Source organism: Ursus maritimus, unplaced genomic scaffold, assembly GCF_017311325.1.
Source record: "Ursus maritimus isolate PB19 unplaced genomic scaffold, ASM1731132v1 scaffold_29, whole genome shotgun sequence".
NCBI lineage: Eukaryota > Metazoa > Chordata > Mammalia > Carnivora > Ursidae > Ursus > Ursus maritimus.
This window is the reverse complement of record NW_024425452.1, coordinates 14,499,790-14,520,483: the sequence shown is the minus strand read 5'-3', so window position 1 is coordinate 14,520,483 and position 20,694 is coordinate 14,499,790. Positions and strand designations below refer to the sequence as shown.

General features: G+C 37.1%; 1 protein-coding gene across 4 annotated transcripts in view; it reads left to right on the top strand.

The window, feature by feature from the left end:
• DST (dystonin) overlaps positions 1-20,694 on the top strand; it is a 342,160-nt gene that overhangs the window by 185,084 nt on the left and 136,382 nt on the right. For 3 of the 4 annotated variants that reach the window (XM_040643592.1, XM_040643591.1, XM_008691755.2), the window contains 13 exons: positions 1-29; positions 216-370; positions 591-717; positions 1,204-1,387; positions 2,490-2,647; positions 3,161-3,339; positions 3,884-4,022; positions 4,833-5,026; positions 6,178-6,340; positions 7,033-7,116; positions 7,832-7,939; positions 8,464-8,562; positions 18,985-19,113. The exon at positions 1-29 is cut by the window's left edge and continues 130 nt beyond it. In XM_040643592.1, the coding sequence (XP_040499526.1) occupies positions 1-29; positions 216-370; positions 591-717; positions 1,204-1,387; positions 2,490-2,647; positions 3,161-3,339; positions 3,884-4,022; positions 4,833-5,026; positions 6,178-6,340; positions 7,033-7,116; positions 7,832-7,939; positions 8,464-8,562; positions 18,985-19,113 (1,748 nt within the window). Of the gene's footprint in view, positions 30-215; positions 371-590; positions 718-1,203; positions 1,388-2,489; positions 2,648-3,160; positions 3,340-3,883; positions 4,023-4,832; positions 5,027-6,177; positions 6,341-7,032; positions 7,117-7,831; positions 7,940-8,463; positions 8,563-12,610; positions 15,332-16,018; positions 18,488-18,984; positions 19,114-20,694 lie in introns of those variants that run through there. The other variant, XM_008691756.2, reaches the window with a different exon arrangement.

The following is a 20,694-nucleotide window of genomic DNA, read 5'->3' as shown; positions in this document are numbered from 1 at the left end:
AAGCTATCTGTGACTACAGACAAATTGAGGTATTCTAGAAACAGACCGGTTTCTGGCAGTATTCTTATCTTTTAAAAATGAGGTGATATTGCTGACCAGTGGTAAAGTTTTCCACCTCAAAAAAACAAAACAAAACAAAATCCCATGATTGGGTATGGTAAAGCATTAGTCAACAGTGATCTCATTTGGTTATTCTTTTCTTCATTTAAAACCAGATAACCATTTACAAAGATGATGAGTGTGTTTTGGCCAACAACTCTCATCGTGCTAAGTGGAAGGTCATTAGCCCTACTGGGAATGAGGCAATGGTCCCATCTGTGTGCTTCACAGTTCCTCCACCGAACAAAGAAGCCGTTGACTTTGCAAACAGGTTTGTATGCATTCACTAAACACATAGAGATGGGTTCAGAGGCTCTCTGAAGTTTAAAGAAACAATCAATACTTTGTCAAGGCCCCTAGGATCAGAAGGATCTAGAACTAGTAAACATGGGATAGTTTGCAAACAGGAAGAAAAATTACAGCATGTTTTCAGAGGGAGCGAAAAGGCTTAATCAAGTATTTGGTTTGTTTGCTTTTTTCATGTATTTCAGAATTGAGCAACAGTATCAGAATGTCCTGACTCTTTGGCATGAGTCTCACATAAACATGAAGAGTGTAGTGTCCTGGCATTATCTCATCAATGAAATTGACAGAATTCGAGCAAGCAATGTGGCCTCAGTAAGTAGGAATCTGCACATCAGCCTCATCTGTCCAAAAATATGGGGCACATTATCGTGAGGGATGGAGTTTGTATTTGTTCCAGAATAGGATGGAGTCCAGCAGATCCATGCTAATATTCATCTGTTTAATAAGTATTTGTTACCTACCTGCTATATACAGGGCACTTTCTAAGAATGAGGGAAATCTGGAGATCACATATTTCATTCAGTGCTTATTACATTTTGGTAGGGAGGCAGGATATAGTGTTTGGACTTATAGGGTAGATGTAGTTTGATTTCATTTTTTGATGTTTTATAGCCTCGTATTTCCTTATCTATTAAAACTCGTAATTGTTAATAAAAAATAACGTTAATTTCACGTGGTTCTTCTATTTATGACTATTGCTATGAACTGACATACCCCAGAAGACCCTAACTTAAGATCTGGCCCATTTACTGTTAGTACCATAATCGCTTGCTTACATGGATTATTGATCTTCTTTAGATAAAGACAATGTTACCTGGTGAACATCAGCAAGTTCTCAGTAACCTACAATCTCGTTTTGAAGATTTCCTGGAAGATAGCCAGGAATCCCAAGTATTTTCGGGCTCAGATATAACACAACTGGAGAAGGAGGTCAATGTATGTAAGCAGTATTATCAAGAACTTCTTAAATCAGCAGAAAGAGGTAAATCATAGGAACCCTTGTATTTTTTCCCCATAGGTGTTTAGTCTAGGCTCTTTTCTGCTCAGTGGGAATCGATCTTCATTGTGTTATGTCACTCGGCCTATGATAGGTGGCCACAGGTGCTGGAACGTTAAAAGCATTTGTGAGGTAGGAAGAAGCAAGGAGGGATTCATTTATTTCTAAATGATCAATTAATAAAAAGATGCCTAAATAATGTGACAAGTGGTGAATTCTCAATACATCTGGTTTTCAACATTTTCAGTGTCTTGTAATGTAATGTTCAGAATGATCCTTTAGCTTTCGGAAAGATTCAGTTATTTTTCCATGTACCAAACCTGGATTTTTTTTTAAAACACACTTGATTTTTTAGAGTGGTTTTAGATTCATAGCAAAATTGAGAGGAAGGTACAGAGATTTCCTATGACCAAACCTGGATTTTATACAGAGGTTAAAGGACAAGATTTTGTCTAGTTAACTTTTTTTTTTTTTTAAAGATTTTATTTATTTATTTAACAGAGAGAGACAGCCAGCGAGAGAGGGAACACAAGCAGGGGGGGTGGGAGAGAAAGAAGCAGGCTCCCAGTGGAAGAGCCTGACGTGGGGCTCGATCCCAGAACTCCGGGATCACGCCCTGAGCCGAAGGCAGACGCTTAACGACTGAGCCACCCAGGCGCCCCTGTCTAGTTAACTTTTATTAAATATAAAGTTTATTCTGGACTCTTTTGATATTACTTAGAGACAAAAAACTTTATTAGTATTCTGTTTAAAAAGATTTTAAATATAAACAAATTCTTTACCTACATTTCATTTTTAAGTACTTTTTTTAATTTTAAAGATTAAGCTGCAGCTAATGTAATTCAGATTTTTGTGAACATAAAACAGCATAATATGTTACTTTCCTTGGACATCCTAAATCAGAAATTGGCACTTAGAATAGCATTAGGGAAATTTTATTAACTGTTCATAAATTGTAAGGTCGACTCTTTTAAGGTTCATGTCCTTAGGGTGGGATTGTGATGACGACAGGTAGCCTTAGTTTGACCAGCAACATCCAGAAGACAGAAAACAAAGTGTTTTCTAAACATTATATTTACTTTCACAGAGGAACAAGAGGAATCCGTGTATAATCTCTACATCTCTGAAGTTCGAAACATCAGACTTCGATTAGAGAGTTGTGAAGATCGTTTGATTAGGCAGATCCGCACTCCGCTGGAAAGAGATGATTTGCATGAAAGTGTGTTCAGAATCACGGAGCAGGAGGTGAGACTTGTAAATGTGTTGGGACAGAATTCACTGAAGGTAAATTACTGTCTCAGTAACTTTCATTGTTAACTCCAGTGCCTTCTCATGTGCTCAGCTTTGCCCACTCGTCACTTTGTGAATTCTAATTATGTATTTATTGCTTATGAACTAGAATTCTCTAATTCAGTTCTACCTTTGACTCAGGTAAACGCAGAAACTTGCACCCTCTGACCCCCTATGATGGAGGCTCTTGGGGTTTCTCATAGTGAAAGCCATTACATGTTTGTTGATCACCTGCTGAATGCAGAAACACTAAGTTAGATGTTTGTGCCTGAGGAGATAGGCAGTAAAGAAATTACTGATTATAAAACTTGAAAACCGTGGCTTAGTTTCCTTGATAAAGAAAAAGTAAAGAATACTTAGCTTTTTAAGTCAGTGATTATAATGTAAATTGTGTTTTTAAACTGTCTTAAGAACAATGCCCCATCTAGAGTGATAGCCTAATACTTATGTTTATTCTTTATTTTACAGAAACTAAAGAAAGAACTGGAGCGACTTAAAGATGACTTGGGAACAATCACAAATAAATGTGAAGAATTTTTCAGTCAAGCAGCAACCTCTGCATCAGTTCCCACCTTACGATCTGAGCTCGGTGTGGTCATTCAGAACATGAACCAAGTCTATTCTATGTCTTCTACTTACATAGAGAAGTATGTATAACCTCTGTCGTACTATAAATTTGCTTCATACAACTGTCATATTTGTGTGTATATATAAATATATATGTGTGTGCTGTTCATTTAAAAACACAAAAATGAATGTAAATATTCCCTTTTTTGTCTTAATAACAAATGTGTTAATTATTTCCATGAAGTTATTATGCTTCATGCTGAAAGGAAGTGGGCCTCAGAGATTAGGGCGTCTGTATGATTTTCCCACGTTTTGCCTATGGTTTTAGTCCCTTAGCAGTTGTAGCCTGGAGGATTTTCCTCTCAAGCTTGGTGTAAATAAGGGCTGAAAGAAGACCACCTTACCCTAGAATCCCTTGAAGAATACCACCTGCGGGGCAGGGGGTGGATTGGAGCAAACGCCCTCCGTTAAGAGAGTTAGCTGAATGTTAATCTCATAGCAAATGTATCGGTGTTCCAAGACGAAGAACGTGCTATATTGTGCGTTGTAATGGTGCTTCATGACTGCATTATTGGAAAATAAGCATTTACTAATAGTAGGCTATTGTTGCATTCTCTTTTTTAGATTGAAAACTGTTAATCTGGTGTTGAAAAACACTCAGGCAGCAGAAGCCCTTGTAAAGCTCTATGAAACTAAACTGTGTGAAGAAGAAGCAGTTATAGCTGACAAGAATAATATCGAGAACCTGATAAGTACTTTAAAGGTATGTACCTTTTGGTACATATGGCTGTTTGCTAAGATGGTACTCTAAAAGTATTCTCTAGCAGGTAGATCTTCAAGCATCAACTAGTAAATAACTTAAGTTGAATACATTTATATTCATTTCATTTCATGTCTCTACATAACCATAGCGTAGTGTAAATAAGTCATTTTTAGTTTGAGGAGAGTTCTTCTCATTTGAAATTTGCATCTTTTTGTGATAATAGCTTTTTATAATCAATTCATGTCAGCAAAAGGAGTTGAAGCTAAAAATTAAATTATTTTTAATGGATTCTCTTGCTGAAAGAGGTAGTTATTTTAAGACATCAAGGAGGTAAGTAGAGGAGTTAATTCAGGAAAGGAAAAAGACTGGTAGTTGTATTCATCTGTATTGATCTTTCTATGTATAAAGCATTGAGTATGAAATTCTTGCAAAGTAGTTGTGACAAATGATCTCATTGATTTTTAATGCATGTATTCATTTTTAAACAATGAGATTAGTAGATGTTTAAGAAATAGGCAATTAAAAACACTTACAGAGGTAGCAAACTTGCTCGTGCAATATATTTTTATTGATATGCAAATTTTATTAGGCTGAACTTAATAAAATAGTTTTTTTTTAGATCAGAGTGCAGTCAAATATTGACAGTTTCATATGGCTTGTGTAACATATCATTTTTGTATATGAAAAATAGTCTTTCCTTTATCTGATTTTATATCAGTCATTTGCAAATAATTTGTAAAACTAGATCATGTGTTTACATAGTGAGTGGTTGACACATTTTTATAACTTTCACTAATTAATGTATTTTAGCAATGGAGATCTGAAGTAGATGAAAAGAGAGAGGTATTCCATGCATTAGAGGATGAGTTGCAGAAAGCTAAAGCCATCAGTGATGAAATGTTTAAAGCGTATAAAGAACGGGACCTTGATTTTGACTGGCACAAAGAAAAAGCAGATCAATTAGTTGAAAGGTGGCAAAATATTCATGTTCAGATTGACAACAGGTTAGTATCCTTCTTTTGTTCAGTTTCAGCACAGATTTAATATTTATCCTTGTGTTCTAGGTAATATCTAAACTTACTAGGTTCTTTTAAAACTTCTGTAGACAGTTACTTTCATATAGTTACCTTCCATATATAGTTAATTTTGTTAATTGCAAGAGCTCTACCTAATTATATTTCTTTCTGATATGGTGGACTTTAGCAAGATAGTTAACTTCAAAATAAATGTTTTTCAACTCTGTGTTCTTAGAACTGTTGATATAGTCTGGCATTTGTATAGTAAGTCTACTTGCCTTTTCTGAAGGAAATTATGACCAATTTACAACATTCAACTAACCAAGATTTAGTAAGAGCATGGAGCATGTGTTTGAGAGGGCTGTGTGGAGCAGTCTGTCCTAGACCTAAGAAGCGTGAAGCAATTGAAATGACCTGATGTTCGTTTTAATTGAGTATACAAGAAAGTTGAAATCATTTACCCAGTGACTGAAATAGAAAAGTAAAAGGATATGGGATGTTTTTAGGGCTCATCCTAAATGATATGGAATAGTGTCCTTTCTCATTCATTTTAAGGTTCATATTGATGCAAATAAAATGCTTTTATAACATAGTGCCATTCTTGAGAAGTAAAATTATGTTTAGATATATGTTATTAAGTCTCTGTAAAATACGTGTTATGTAGGTTTAATGTAGTGGTTTTAAAATCACAGAAACTGAGGTATTTTTATGTAATCACAGTTCCAGGAAGTACTGAGTCCACATTGGACCATCCATTGAACTACGTTGTCTTTATTTCAAAAGTGAACTGCCATTTGATGCAAGCTTTGGGCATTTGAAACATGCTGATTGATCATAATTATAGTGAAGTTTACAATTTTCCTGACTTTTAGCTTTAGCCTGTTAGGCCTGAACCTACAATAATCAGTATCACTAAGTTGCACAACTCCAGGAGCAGAATATTTATATTCCATCTCAGCCAGTATGGAGTGCCCTTGGAGATAGGCCTCAGGGCACCGTAGCCTTGAATTCTTAACATAGTCCCCTGTTGTTACACTTAGTGCATTGCAGTACCGTTATTTCCTCTCTCCTCTCTATACCTTCCATCCTCTTAATGGATACTGTTGGAAACTATGACTCTCTTGTTTTTATTCTCTTAGGTTACGGGACTTAGAAGGCATTGGCAAATCACTGAAGTACTACAGAGATACCTATCACCCTTTAGATGATTGGATTCAGCAAGTTGAAACTACCCAGAGAAAGATTCAGGAAAATCAGCCTGAAAATAGTAAAACTCTAGCTACACAGTTGAATCAGCAGAAGGTATGTAAAAACAGTTTCTTACACTAAGGTTTTGTCTGCATGTGGTCAGTCATCACCCTTCTCTTCCTTTACCTTTTTAAAAGAAAAAGTCAGCAACTATTTGGAGGAAGGTAAGGAGTAAATTGTAAATATTAAAATCCTGTAATCCAAACCTACATACATCATGTACTTTGATTTCTTGGAAGTAATTTTTGAAAGTATAAGGAATAAGAAAATAGCATGTTGGGACAGTGTTCAGATTTCTAATGGTCATTTAATCCTAAGTATGGAAATCTCTTTAGTACTTTGCTGGCCACAATAGTTTTGCAGGATCTGAAATAAATAAAAATGGCTAGTGGTAGAAAATTAAACAACCACCTTTGACAGAGAATTGAATTCTTTGAGATTTTTAATTCCATCTTGAGGGGACAGTAGAGTCTAGTTTTGCTTTGATCAAAATGAGGGCCTTCAAATCTACTTTTGGATAATTCCTGCGGAGTTTAGTTAATTTCTACATTGGAAGCCCCTTGAAGCTGTGTCACTTATGTGGCTTAATCTAGAAGTTTGTCATTTGCCTTATTTACATATTAAGTGCAAAGGGCTAAGGAGCTTTACCGAAAGGGCGTGGCTGTTTCTTAGTTCCTGAGTATCTTAAGTGGTTAAAGACCATAGAGTTCCTTGTTCTTTTTCTTCTAAATTCTATGTGTTTGTAGATGCTGGTGTCCGAAATAGAAATGAAACAGAGCAAAATGGATGAGTGTCAAAAATATGCAGAACAGTACTCAACTACTGTGAAGGTAAGAAGATACAGTTACTTCCATCAAATTTAATATTCAGGTATGTGATTCAACAATATACTTATAAAAAAGAAGTGTCTGCAACTCACTTCACTCTGTAAATAGTGAAAACAGAGAATCTTCATTGGAGCCCTGTGACACTTATCTAATAATTCTCTGTGACATGTGAGTCACCTGTCAGCCTCTGCTTCATTCATCCTCTCTCCGTCACACACATGTGCAGCTGCACACACGTCAGAATAGATGCGTAGCTCTGAAATTGGTTTCTTAGCACTTTGTGCTGCTTGTGTATCTCTCTCTCTCTCTCTCTTTAATGTTGGTAGAGTATTCCCTGAAAGAACTTGACTTTCTTAGGAGACAGTTCATGCGTTTGAAGTTGTTGCCAGTGCCTGGGCCTTCGCCATCCAGAGCTACAGTGCCATTGCCTAGCCAGGGGAAAGGGAGGCTGACTATTACTAGCATATTGTAACTAAATGTTTCCATGAGCTTCTAAAGAGACTTAAGAAACTTTTCTGACCACCCTAAATGTTTCTGATTTTTATTACCACGTTGGAAATATCTCAGGATTAGATAGATTCCTAAGAATGTAGTTTTGCAGCAATTTTTAAAAGTTACTTAGTGAAATCAGGTTCAATATCTATGCATTGAGTCACTGTAGAATGAAGCATTAATGCTTTGCTTTAATTAATTTAATCTTATTGACTCCATTATACAGGACTATGAATTACAAACAATGACCTACCGGGCCATGGTAGATTCACAGCAGAAGTCTCCAGTGAAACGCCGAAGAATGCAGAGCTCAGCAGATCTCATTATTCAAGAGGTAGTAAAAGTACAAGAGAGAGGGGAGGGGATATAAAAGAGAGGAACAGTACCTAAAATATTATATTTCTGTATTTGTATTGTGGTATAATACACATAATAGAAAATGTACCATTTTAACCATTTTTAAGTGTACAGTTCAGTGGCGCTCGGTACCTTCACAGTGTTGTGCAAACCTGACTACGGTCCATTTCCAGAACTTTCTTCCTTGTCCCAAAAAAAGAAGCCCTTACCTAAACAGTGCATTTTATTAAGGGTTGTAAAAGAATCCTTGGGAAAGCTTTATTCAAGATTAATTATTAACTGCAGACAGTAGCAAATGTACTTTGTAATTAAATTTAGAGAACTGTCATTGAGTATGGTTTGCACAGCAGTAATAAGCCCATTCCTATCTACTTACTATTACTGGGTGATTGTGTATTTTACCATCAAAAAGGCTAATGTTACAATTATTAATCAACGTTCATTAAACTCATTTAGAGTCACTGGAGATTATGTTTTTATTGTTTATTTCATTATTCACAGTTCATGGACCTAAGGACCCGATATACTGCTCTGGTCACCCTCATGACACAATATATTAAATTTGCTGGTGATTCATTAAAGAGGCTGGAAGAGGAGGAGGTAACGGTTAACTATGAACAGCTAACTTAGAGGGAGCTACAATATGTTTGGCAAAACAAAAAAAGTTTTCATGACAAAAATTTACATAGTTGATAAGTTATTATTTAATTAGACCATTACAGTGAAAAAGAGGAGAGGCCTAGGATTTTTCAGTTTGTTTTTGCTTCTCTCCAACAGGAAAACACTGTTTATTTTCACTTTAAGATGCTAATATTATTAGAGTTAATGTCTGAAATGGTTCTATTGGAATTATGAAATGTTGGCAGGATTTTTTTTTTTTCAGTTTCCTTGTATTTGAGAAATGTACTTCTTTGAGTAGTATAATTACTATTATTAAGATGTCTACAGAAATACTACTTAAACATGTTGGTTTTATACACTTTAAAGTAATTTACATTTTCAAGGATTTAAAATATAAGAGCCATTAATTTAGAAGAAGCGGGTTTTTGTACAAAATGATACTACCTTTTAAGAATTGTGGAGTTTTTGTTTTATTTTTATTGTTCTCCAAAAAGCATGCTGTGTGGTAAAAGACTAAGTACCATTGTAATTTGGAGAATTTCTGTGCTTTGATTCTACATTTAAAAAATATATTCAGAAATAGAGTAAGGCGTTATTTATGAAAATATATTGTCATAAAAGGGCGTTGTATCTAATTTTGAAGAGATTATACTATGCTTTATTATCTTGATATGCTTTCTATTCCTAACCTCAGAACAGACAAAAATAGTAGACAGAAAGCCAAAATAAGTAATTTGTGAGACATTAGCCATTTTAAATTAGACTGTTGTTGAACTCCTGAAGATGATTATACTTAGTGTAACTTCATATAACGAGAGAACCAAAATGGTAGTAGATGTCTAATAGATGTCACTCTCTTATTTTCTACTTGAGTCAACTATTTTAGTCTGTTCAGAGTTAACAGTTTTCTGCAACTAAATCACTAACAAAGCTAATTCCAAGTCTTTATAACTAGATTCCTTTGTGCTTAGAAAGGAGAACCAGAGTATCTGTGACCATTCAAATAATTGGTATACATCTTTCACCTGTAAAAGAACATCTATAATTTTTTTACATTTTTAGTTTTTGAGAGATATGATTCCAGTTAAAATGATATGTAGATCTTTTAAATTATATGTTTAGTATACATTTTCAGTTGTATATTTAGTTAAATATAAGTCCCTTTCTTATAGTATATATCTGATTGCACATACATGAGCTGCTTCCCTCAGTTTATCTGATGAGGTAGAATACTAGAAGTTGATAGAACCAAGAGATTTTGCAAAAAGCCTGATATATATACAAATTATGCTTATCATCCTTTGAAATGTAAAAGATTCATACTGAATTGAAAGTCAAAACAATATAGATTATGGAAGACCATGCAGAGACTGTAACTTAAAATAGATAAAAAAAAAACATTGCTAATAAAAAATTCACCACCAAAAGATCATGTTAATGGAATGTCTCATAAAAAGATATGTAGCTCAGTTTTTAGACTGGAGAGTGGTATTTCTGAAACTGAGTCTGGAAAGACTTACATTGGAAATTTTGGTCTGAGAGCAGAATTTTTGTATGATAAATGTAAAATCAAAGAGGGTTACAAGTTAATTTCACAAGAGGAAATCGAATTAGAGAAATGTTAGTAGAGTATCCGTATGGCTGTTAGATGGATAAAGAGATTTTCTAATCTGTGTTGAGAGAAAGGTACATCAAATATTAATTGATGAGATTAAAGGACAGGATGTTTCCTTGGGGAACATTTAGAGAAAACTTGAGGAGGTTATTTTTATATGAGTAAGTTTGAGATCTAAGAGAAAGCAAATCAGCAATAGGATTAAATTATTTCTAGTAATTTGTGTAGTATTTGCTAAAAAATTCAGAGTTATCTAGACAGTGTGAGATTATTAACAATCACTAAAATGACTGTAATTAAGGTACTGAGGGTTCAATAACAAAAATTTTTTTTCTGAGAGAATTTTCAGTTTTCTAACCTCAGAACATGACAGAGAAAAAAGAGGGCTCAAAACCTCTTAGTGGCAGCTAAGTTTTAAAGGAGTTTTGATAAGCAATTGAGAAAGAACCAATTAGAAATTATCTTAAAAAATACTGAAAATTTTATATTTAAGTAGATAAAATGCTTCAGTGTCCCCAGGAGTTCACCCTGATAACAAAATAAAATAGAACACAAATTATTACAGGTTGTGATGAGATTTGTTTTTATATGAATTCTTATTATGGAAAACGATATTTAGGTTAGAAAAGGAAACAACTGAAATTCTTATTGAAATTATTGGGGATCAAAAAATTAGAAGAGACAAAGTAAGATATATAGTCTATAATGTAAAATAAATTCTTGAAATTCACCAAAGCCTCACAATGAAAAAAATTTGCTATCTAGAATAATTTCTCTATTCCTGTTTAAATGTTTCTAATTATGATGATTTAGAATTGGTGATACGAAACTAATAATCTTACAGTATTAATAAAGAGAAGTTAAGTTGGCATTCTATACTAGCCCTGATCATGTAGTCCTAGAGTCAATGCAGAGTGTCCTCCTCCCAGCTGAGATCGATTTTCTATCAGTTGAAAACAAATTTTCTTATTTTTTATTGTGTACATTGGCTTTGATTCCCTAAGTATATTTTTAATGACATATTCGTTTAACAAATATCTTCATATTTATGGAGTATCTAAAGGTACTTGTCAAGGTGGATTCATATGAGGCATGTCATTAACAACAAGAACAACAACAAAATCTGTGAGTATATGAAGCACATCTTTTCTAAAGCCCCCAGGGACTGTAGCTGCCTTTGCATTAGCAACTCTGATTATTATAATTGTCATAATATGGCAAGTATAAACAAATAAGGATTTCAACTTTAGAAATTACACGGTTTTATATAATTTTCCTCCTTCCCCATGCAAAGTATTATTTTTTGATTTGACTCTTTAAAGCGGTACCAAAGTTCTGTATTTTGTTTCTTTAACCATGAAACAGGGAGATATAAATATTTTATTTTTATATTTTATTTATTTATTTATTTATTTATTTATTTATTTGAGCCAGCGAGAGGGGGGAGGCAAGCAGGGGGAGTGGGAGAGGAAGAAGCAGGCTCATAGCGGAAGAGCCTGATGTGGGGCTCGATTCCATAACGCCAGGATCACGCCCTGAGCCGAAGGCAGACGCTCAACCGTTGCGCCACCCAGGCACCCTATTTTTATATATTTTTTAAAGATTTGTTTGTTTTAGAGAGAGAGAGTGAACATGAGTGGGGGGGGCAGAGGGAGAGGGAGAATCTCAAGCAGACTCCCCACTGAGCACCCAGCCGGAAGCAGGGCTTGATCACACCACCCTGAGATCATGACCTGAGCTGCAACCAAGAGTCGGATGCTTAACCGACTGTGCCACTGAGGTGTCCCCCTCCTTTTTAAAGATTTATTTGTTTATCTTAGAGAGAGATAAGTATCATTTTAAATTTCCATTGAGCCAGTTCTTGAAAACTGAGTTTTTAAGTGTCATTCAGTTCCTATATGTTCTTAGCTTGTACGACTGAGTTGTGTGTGAAAGCAGAAAGGGCGCTGCTGTGAGTTTTATTTTCCACTTTGTCATTTACCCACTGTGTGAATTTTTAAAACTATTTGACCTCTCTGCACCTCAGTCTCTTCATCTGTAAAAGGTTGTGGTCATGCTGTATGTTTTGTAAGGTCCCTCCTTTCTTGCTGTCAGATCTTGAGCTAGCTAATTTTTAAAACAAAATTATTACTGAGAGACAAAAAAAAAAAAGGTTGTTCGGTTTAGCAAACCTGACATGAAGGGTTTTTTTTTTTGTCTTCTCCCATTGCTGACTTTCTGAGGCTTCCATTCTGAAGAAGGTGTTGGTGTTGGTGCTGGTGACATTGACGGTGCTGGTGATGGTGACAGTGATCGTGCTTGTTCTACCTTTGCTTTCACTTGTTTTTATAAGCAATTTTATGAGTATCGCTTCAGGTTTTGTGAGATAAATTTGAACAGAACAGGTTTGACACTTGTAAACGTCTCTTGTAGATTAAAAGGTGTAAGGAGACTTCTGAACATGGGGCGTATTCAGATCTGCTTCGGCGTCAGAAGGCAACAATGATTGAGAATAGCAAACTTACAGGGAAAATCAGTGAGTTGGAGAAAATGGTGGCTGAACTAAAGAAACAAAAGTCCCGCGTAGAGGAAGAACTTCCAAAGGTCAAGGAGGCTGCGGAAAATGAACTGAGAAAGCAGCAGAGAAACGTAGAAGACATCGCTCTGCAGAAAATCAGGGCGGAGAGCGAAGCGAAGCAGTACCGCAGGGAGCTGGAGGCCATTGTGAGGGAGAAGGAGGCTGCAGAGCGGGAGCTGGAGCGGGTGAGGAAGCTCACATCGGAGGCTGAGGCCAAAAGAGCGGCGGTGGAAGAAAACCTCCTGAACTTCCAGAGCCAGTTGGAGGAGAACACCTTCACAAGAAGAACCCTGGAAGATCATCTGAAAAGAAAAGATTCCAGTCTCAATGACTTGGAGCAACAAAAAAACCAGTTAATGGAAGAATTAAAAAGAAAGAGGGACAACGAGGAGGAACTCTTGAAGCTGATAAAGCAGATGGAAAAAGACCTGACGTTTCAAAAACAGATAGCAGAGGAACAATTGAAGGAAAAGCAGAAGATCGAACTGGAAGCAAGAAGAAGAATAACTGAAATTCAGTATTCGTGTAGAGAAAGTACGTTGCCCCAGGCTACGTCATACAGAGGCGTCGTAGGTCTTCAGAAGGAGCAGGACAAACAGAAAACAGAAGAACTCAAGCAGCAGGTCGATGAGCTAACGGTCGCCAATAGAAAGGCTGAAAAAGACATGAGAGAACTGAAGTATGAACTTAATGCCCTTCAGCTTGAAAAAACTTCATCTGAGGAAAAGGCTCGTTTGCTAAAAGAAAAACTGGATGAAACCAACAATACGCTGAGGTGCCTTAAGTTAGAGTTGGAAAGGAAGGATCAGGTAGAGGAAGGGTATTCCCAGCAGCTCAGAGAACTGGGTAGGCAGCTGAACCAAACCACAGACAAAGCTGAGGAGGTCATGCAAGAAGCTAATGACCTGAGGAAAATAAAGCACAATTATGAGGTAGAATTAGAGTCTCTTCAACAGGAAAAAGGGAAACTGCAAAGAGAAGTAGACAGGATCACTAGGACCCATGCTATAGCTGAGAGGAATATTCAGCATTTAAATTCACAAGTGAATTCTTTCCAGGCCGATAAGGAATCCTCTAATGAAAGAATACGATTCTGCCAGAGAAAGTCAGATCATCTCAAAGAACAATTCGAGAAGAGCCATGCACAATTGCTTCAAAATATTAAAGCTGAAAAAGAAAATAATGATAAAATCCAGAAGCTTAATGAAGAATTGAAGAAAAGTAATGAGTGTGCAGAAATGCTAAAACAAAAAGTAGATGAGCTTACGAGGCAGAATAATGAAACCAAGTTAATGATGCAGAGAATTCAGACAGAATCTGCGAACGTGGTTTTGGAGAAACAAGCTATCCAGCAAAGATGCGAAGCCCTGAAAATTCAGGCAGATGGTTTTAAAGATCAGCTACGCAACACCAACGAACACTTGCACAAACAAACAAAAACGGAACAGGATTTCCATAGAAAAATTAAATGCCTAGAGGAAGACCTGGCCAAAAGTCAAAATTTAGTCAGTGAGTTTAAGCAGAAGTGTGACCAGCAGAACGTTATCATCCAGAACACTGAGAAAGAGGTTAGAAGTCTGAGTGCAGAGCTGAGCGCCTCCAAGGAGGAGAAGCGACTAGGGGAGCAGAAGGTACAGCTGCAGCAGGCTCAGGTCCAAGAGTTAAATAACAGGTTGAAAAAAGTGCAAGACGAGCTGCACTTAAAGACCATAGAGGAGCAGATGACCCACAGAAAGATGGTTCTGTTTCAGGAGGAATCGGACAAGTTCAAACGCTCGGCAGAGGAGTTTCGGAAAAAGATGGAGAAGTTAATGGACTCCAAAGTTATCACTGAAAACGATATTTCAGGCATCAAACTTGACTTCGTGTCTCTTCAGCGAGAAAACTGCAGAGCTCAGGAGAACGCTAAGCTCTGTGAGACAAACATCAGAGAACTTGAAAGACAGCTGCAGCAGTATCGCGAGCAAATGCAGCAAGGGCAGAATGTGGAAGCAAATAATTACCAGAAATGTCGGAAACTGGAAAACGAGCTGGTAGCCCAGAAACGTGAAGTCGAGCGCCTGAAGCAAAAGATGGATCAACAGATAAAGGAACAGGAACATCAGTTAGTTTTGCTCCAGTGTGAAATCCAAAAAAGGAACCCGGCCAAAGACTGTCCCTTCAAACCAGAGTTTGAGATGGTAGTGAATGAGTGCCAGCACTCTGCAGACCTGCCCTCCAGGAACACAGGGCAGCTTCACCCAGCGGCCAGGTCTCCTCTGCTGAGATGGAATCAAGACCCACAGCAGGCGGAAGAAAAGTGGCAACATCGGGTTGTTGAACAAATACCAAAGGAAGTCCAGTTCTGGCCGTCAGGGGCTCCACTTGAGAAAGAGAAAAGCCAGCACAGTTACTCTGAGTATTTTTCTCAGACAAGCACCGAATTACAGATAACTTTTGATGAGACAAACCCTATTACAAAACTATCCGAAATCGAGAAGATAAGAGATCAAGCTCTGTACAATTCCAGGCCACCAGTTAGGTATCAAGATGACAAGTGTGAAATGGACCTGGCGAAGCTTCTGGCCCCCTTGGAGGTATACTCTGGATTCTGAGACTTTATCAGCTACCTTATGCCACGTTTCCTCTCGTTTCCTTTCTCTGCTAAATTTTTTAACAGTGTTGAATGAGATTGGCTCTTTGTAGTTCTGGCAGAAAATTATGCTATAGTTTTCTAGTGATTGGCTTGAATCTTTACTACAAATTATCGTTCTTTAATTTTTAAATGTCTGAGATTAAATACATACATGTAGTGGTTATATGGTTATATTTATGGTATTATATTCTGGAGAATTTTTTTTTTTTTTTTAAAGCTAGAAAAACCAAGCAGTTCACTTTAATTTCTAAAGTTTCTTTGGGCAAATTTCATCTCAAGTCTTTTTTAAATATACCTTTTTTTTTTTTTTTAAGATTTTATTTTTAAGTAGTCTCTGTACCCAACGTGGGGCTCGAACTTAACATCCCTGAGATCAAGAGTCATATGCTCTACCGACCGAGCCAGCCAGGTGCCCCTAAACATACTATTTTAATTACCTTAATTGTCATCTAAAGTAAACTTCAGACTCTCAAAATAATATTACTTGTCCCTGAACCCTCTCTGGTTTGAAAATTTTCCTCTCTTTACTTACTTCCGTCATTGTAGGAATTCTGGTTGGATTAAGGATGGGTAAAGTGACATACTGTTCTTTAGATGACTTTTAACGTCTCATAAATTCCTGTTACAGATAGCTAAGAACAAGCAGTATGATATGCACACAGAAGTCACCACATTAAAACAAGAAAAGAACCCAGGCCCCAGTGCCGAAGAGTGGATGCTTGAAGGGTGCAGAGCATCCGGTGGACTCAAGAGAGATTTTCTTAAGCAAGGCTCAGAACCAGAGACCTTCCAGAATGTGGATGGTGATCACACATGTTCAGTTAGGGATGATGAATTTAAATTCCAGGGGCTCCGGCGCACTGTGACTGCCAGGCAGTTGGTTGAAGCTAAGCTTCTGGACATGAAAACAGTAGAGCAGCTGCGACTCGGTCTCAAGACTGTTGACGAAGTTCAGAAAACTCTTAGCAAGTTTTTGACGAAAGCCACCTCAATTGCGGGGCTTTATCTAGAATCCACAAAAGAAAAGATTTCATTTGCCTCAGCAGCCAAGAAAATCATAATAGACAAAATGATGGCTTTAGCATTTTTAGAAGCTCAGGCTGCAACAGGTTTTATAATCGATCCCATTTCAGGTCAGACATACTCTGTTGAAGATGCAATCCTGAATGGAGTTATTGATTCCGAATTCAAAATTAGGCTTCTTGAGGCAGAGAAGGCAGCCCTGGGATATTCATATTCTTCTAAGACATTGTCAGTGTTCCAAGCTATGGAAAATAGAATGCTTGACAGACAAAGAGGTAAACATATGTTGGAGGCCCAGATTGCCAGTGGGGGAGTCATTGACCCTGTGAGGGGCATCCGCCTTCCTCCAGAAGTTGCTCTGCAACACGGCTTGTTAAATAATGCCATCCTACAATTTTTACATGAGCCATCCAGCAACACAAGAGTTTTTCCTAATCCCAACAACAAGCAAGCTCTCTATTACTCAGAATTACTGCGAATGTGTGTATTTGATGTAGATTGCCAGTGCTTTCTGTTTCCATTCGGGGAGAGGAACATCTCTGATCTCAATGTAGGGAAAACCCATAGGATTTCTGTAGTAGATATTAAAACAGGAGCAGAACTGACTGCATATGAGGCTTTCCAGAGAAACCTAATTGGAAAAAGCACCTATCTTGAGCTTTCGGGGCAGCAGTATCAGTGGAAGGAAGCCACATTTTTTGAATCCTATGGGCATCCTTCTCATATGCTGACTGATACTAAAACGGGGTTACAGTTCAACATGAATGAAGCTATAGAGCAGGGAACAATTGACAAAGCCTGGGTCAGAAAATATCAGGAAGGACTCATCACGCTTACAGAACTTGCCGATGCCCTGCTGAGCCGGCTGGTTCCCAAGAAGGATTTGCACAGTCCTATTGCGGGGTACTGGCTGACCACCAGTGGGGAAAGGATCTCTGTCCTGAAGGCCTCCCGCAGAAATTTGGTTGACCGGATCACTGCCCTCAGATGCCTTGAAGCCCAAGTCAGTACAGGGGGAATAATTGATCCTCTCACTGGCAAAAAGTACCGGGTGGCAGAGGCTTTGCATAGAGGCCTTGTGGATGAGGGGTTTGCCCAGCAGCTGCGACAGTGTGAGTTAGTAATCACAGGCATTGGCCATCCTGTCACTGGCAAAGTGATGTCAGTGATGGAGGCTGTGAATGCAAATATCATAAGTAAGGAAATGGGAATCAGATGTTTGGAATTTCAGTACTTGACAGGGGGGTTGATCGAGCCACAGGTTCATTCCCGGTTGTCAATAGAAGAGGCTCTCCAGGTAGGTATCATAGATGTTTTCATTGCTACAAAACTCAAAGATCAAAAGTCCTATGTCAGAAATATAATATGCCCTCAAACGAAAAGAAAGTTAACATACAAAGAAGCTTTAGAAAAAGCTGATTTTGATTTCCACACAGGACTTAAACTCTTAGAAGTATCTGAACCGTTGATGACAGGAATTTCTAGCCTCTACTATTCTTCATAAAAGGACATGTTTAAATAACTTTTCACGGGGGTGATGCTGTCCACTTCATATGATCTGTCCAGAGCATGATGATATCAGTTAAATATACAGCCTAGCAATTATGTCACATACTCAAAGCACCATTTATTTCTTGAGGCCTGGAAATAGCTGACTGTTCAGAAGAGAGAATAATTTTTAAATTGAAAGTAACAAAATATTTACTGTTCTTCAAAATGGTTTCCTTTAGCTTTTAGGTTAGTGGTTTTGTTCTGTTTTGTTTTGATCTTCCCTACACTAAAATAAAGGAATATGGAATAAGCGTGATGAACTCCAGCAAGTTCATAGCATCCTTTCTTCAGGATTCTTCATCACTGAACAGATCCAGTGGATGTTAGGGCTGCCATTTTTAAATGATCCATTACATTCACTGAAAGAGCACTTCGAAAGGCACCATGGAATCAAAGAGAAAGATGTAAATTTGTTCCCACATCCATGAGGCTACAGTGTTTCCGATCTCCTTGAAAAGTGAAAAAGTTTCTAGTTTTTCTGTACATTGTAACCTTCTTTACATAATAAATGTTTACCACAATCTCCCATTTCTGGCTAGAGTCTAATTAAGAGTAGCATTGTTGTGTGTTGGAAGAGGGGGAGAGATTTTTCTTCATTCTGTGTATTTTTCACATGTATGTACACATTCACTGTTCTTTCAGATTTCCATTTTTGACACTTTTCTGTCTAGACCATTGTGATTGTAATGCTAATGCAAAGGCAGCAATTCAAAGATCTTCTAGTGCTTCATGAATAAAATTGAGTGTTTTTATTTGTCATATTGATAGACCAGCTGGGAGGTTAGACTGATCATTCTAGAGTGTCACAGCTTTCTTTGTGACTGTAAACATTTTGGTAGCACATCTGCCATGTGACGTGATAAACATGGTTAAGTGAACGCATAAAATGCTCAGTAAACTGTGTGTGATGAAAAAATATTTCTACATTCTTATTTTCTGTGGAGAGGTCAGTTTAATAGCTCAAGCATTTACTGGAATATATCTTTTTTTTTTTTTTTTAAACCCACTCACACTTGTCAGAAGTCACTGGAAGAAGAAAAGAAAGAGCATGTTGAAAAAGCCAAAGAATTACAGAAATGGGTATCAAATATCAGCAAGACATTGAGAGATGGCGAGAAGGCTGGAAAATCTCCCTTCTCTAGGCAAAAGGTATTCACTGAGGTTCTGATTTAATAATAACAACAGTGAGTAGAATTTACTGAGTTGACGCAGTCAACCTAAAAAAACCACTTTAGTTCTATACCTTAATTTCCCCCATTTTTGTAGGCAATTATAATGAGGGTCAGAGAGGTTAAGTAGCCTGCCCAAGGAATTACACACAGTATGTAGCAGGAGGAAGTGTCTCTGATTCCAAAGCCTGAACTATAGATGTTAGTCTTACTAGTACTGTTTCTCTTAGTGGGTGGATCTGCTTCTTGATTATAGTGAAGAGAATTGCTCCAGATCAGTCATCCTGTTTTGTGCCCAGAGTAAACCCGTGCACTCCTAATCGTAAAGATATGTGGTCTCATTCTTACAAAGGTAAATGAAAACGTTCAAGAACAACAGAAATACAAACTAGGGTATTAACATTTTTGAGGATTTAATTTAGTTGTGCTTTCCTGGGTCTTTGTTCTCTAGTCAATCACTGGAAATTCTAGATACTTTCCCTTACCTAAATGAATTCTTTCATGCTGTGGGCTGTCTTCTGCTCCCCAGCTGCTTGGTAGTAGTTGGATGGCGTAGCTCTTGAGATGTTAGTGCCCCATGATGTCTGTTGGATATCATGGTACCGCTTGAAGCTCTTAGGGCATTGTTGAGCTAACTAAGGTCCAGTGTTGATGCTTGCTGGTGATAGCACTGGAATTGAGGCTCTGTTAAAAAAAAAAAAAAAGTTTACGTTAAGTTAAGCAACATTCTTCCTCAAATATTTTTCTTCTACTTGCCCTCCTGCCCCTGTCTGACCTTTGGAAATTTGGGGGCTATCATTAGCTTCCTCTTCTAGCTCTGCATCAGTGTTCACTTGTCATCAGTTGAAACAGACATTGTTGACATAATTAGGGGGAAACTTCAATGTCTTGTCTGGCTTTGGCTATGATATGAGACAGATGTAACTTATCTGGCATTCCCCGTTGAAGTTTACAGACCCAAGTGTATACTTGAATTAGTATTCAATTGAAATAAAGCCATATTAGCTAGTAGTCTTACATACTATATTTCCCATTAGTGTGGAAGAAATCAGAAGTTGGAAAGCAATTACATTTGGTGTTTTAAACTCCAAACCTTCAAAGTAATGAATGTGAATATTTACTTTAAAATATCTTCTCCCTCTTTTCCCCCCTATCAGGAAAAGAACTAAAATAGGGACATAAACTTTAGCAAGGATTTCTTGGGAAAACAAGTTTCTTTTGAAAGTTATAAATTACAAACCTTGGTATTTCCTCATTCTGCATTTTAAAATTCCCCCAAACTTTACTGAATCCGTTTTAGACCTAGTAGACATAAAAGTAGACAGAGATACTTTTTAAATACAGATCATAACCTAAATTATAAATCTCTAGGAAATACTTGATGGTCTTTCTGTTAAGTGAAATTTAAGGTACTTTGATAGAATAATAAATGTGTGTTTTAAAAATCAATATGGCCTCACTATTATCTGTAACTGTGAAAAACAGACTTTAAGTTGACTCTGTTCTGAACAGAGTACATTGGGGGAAAAGATACTTTTTCATTTGCCCATCATTTCCTCTC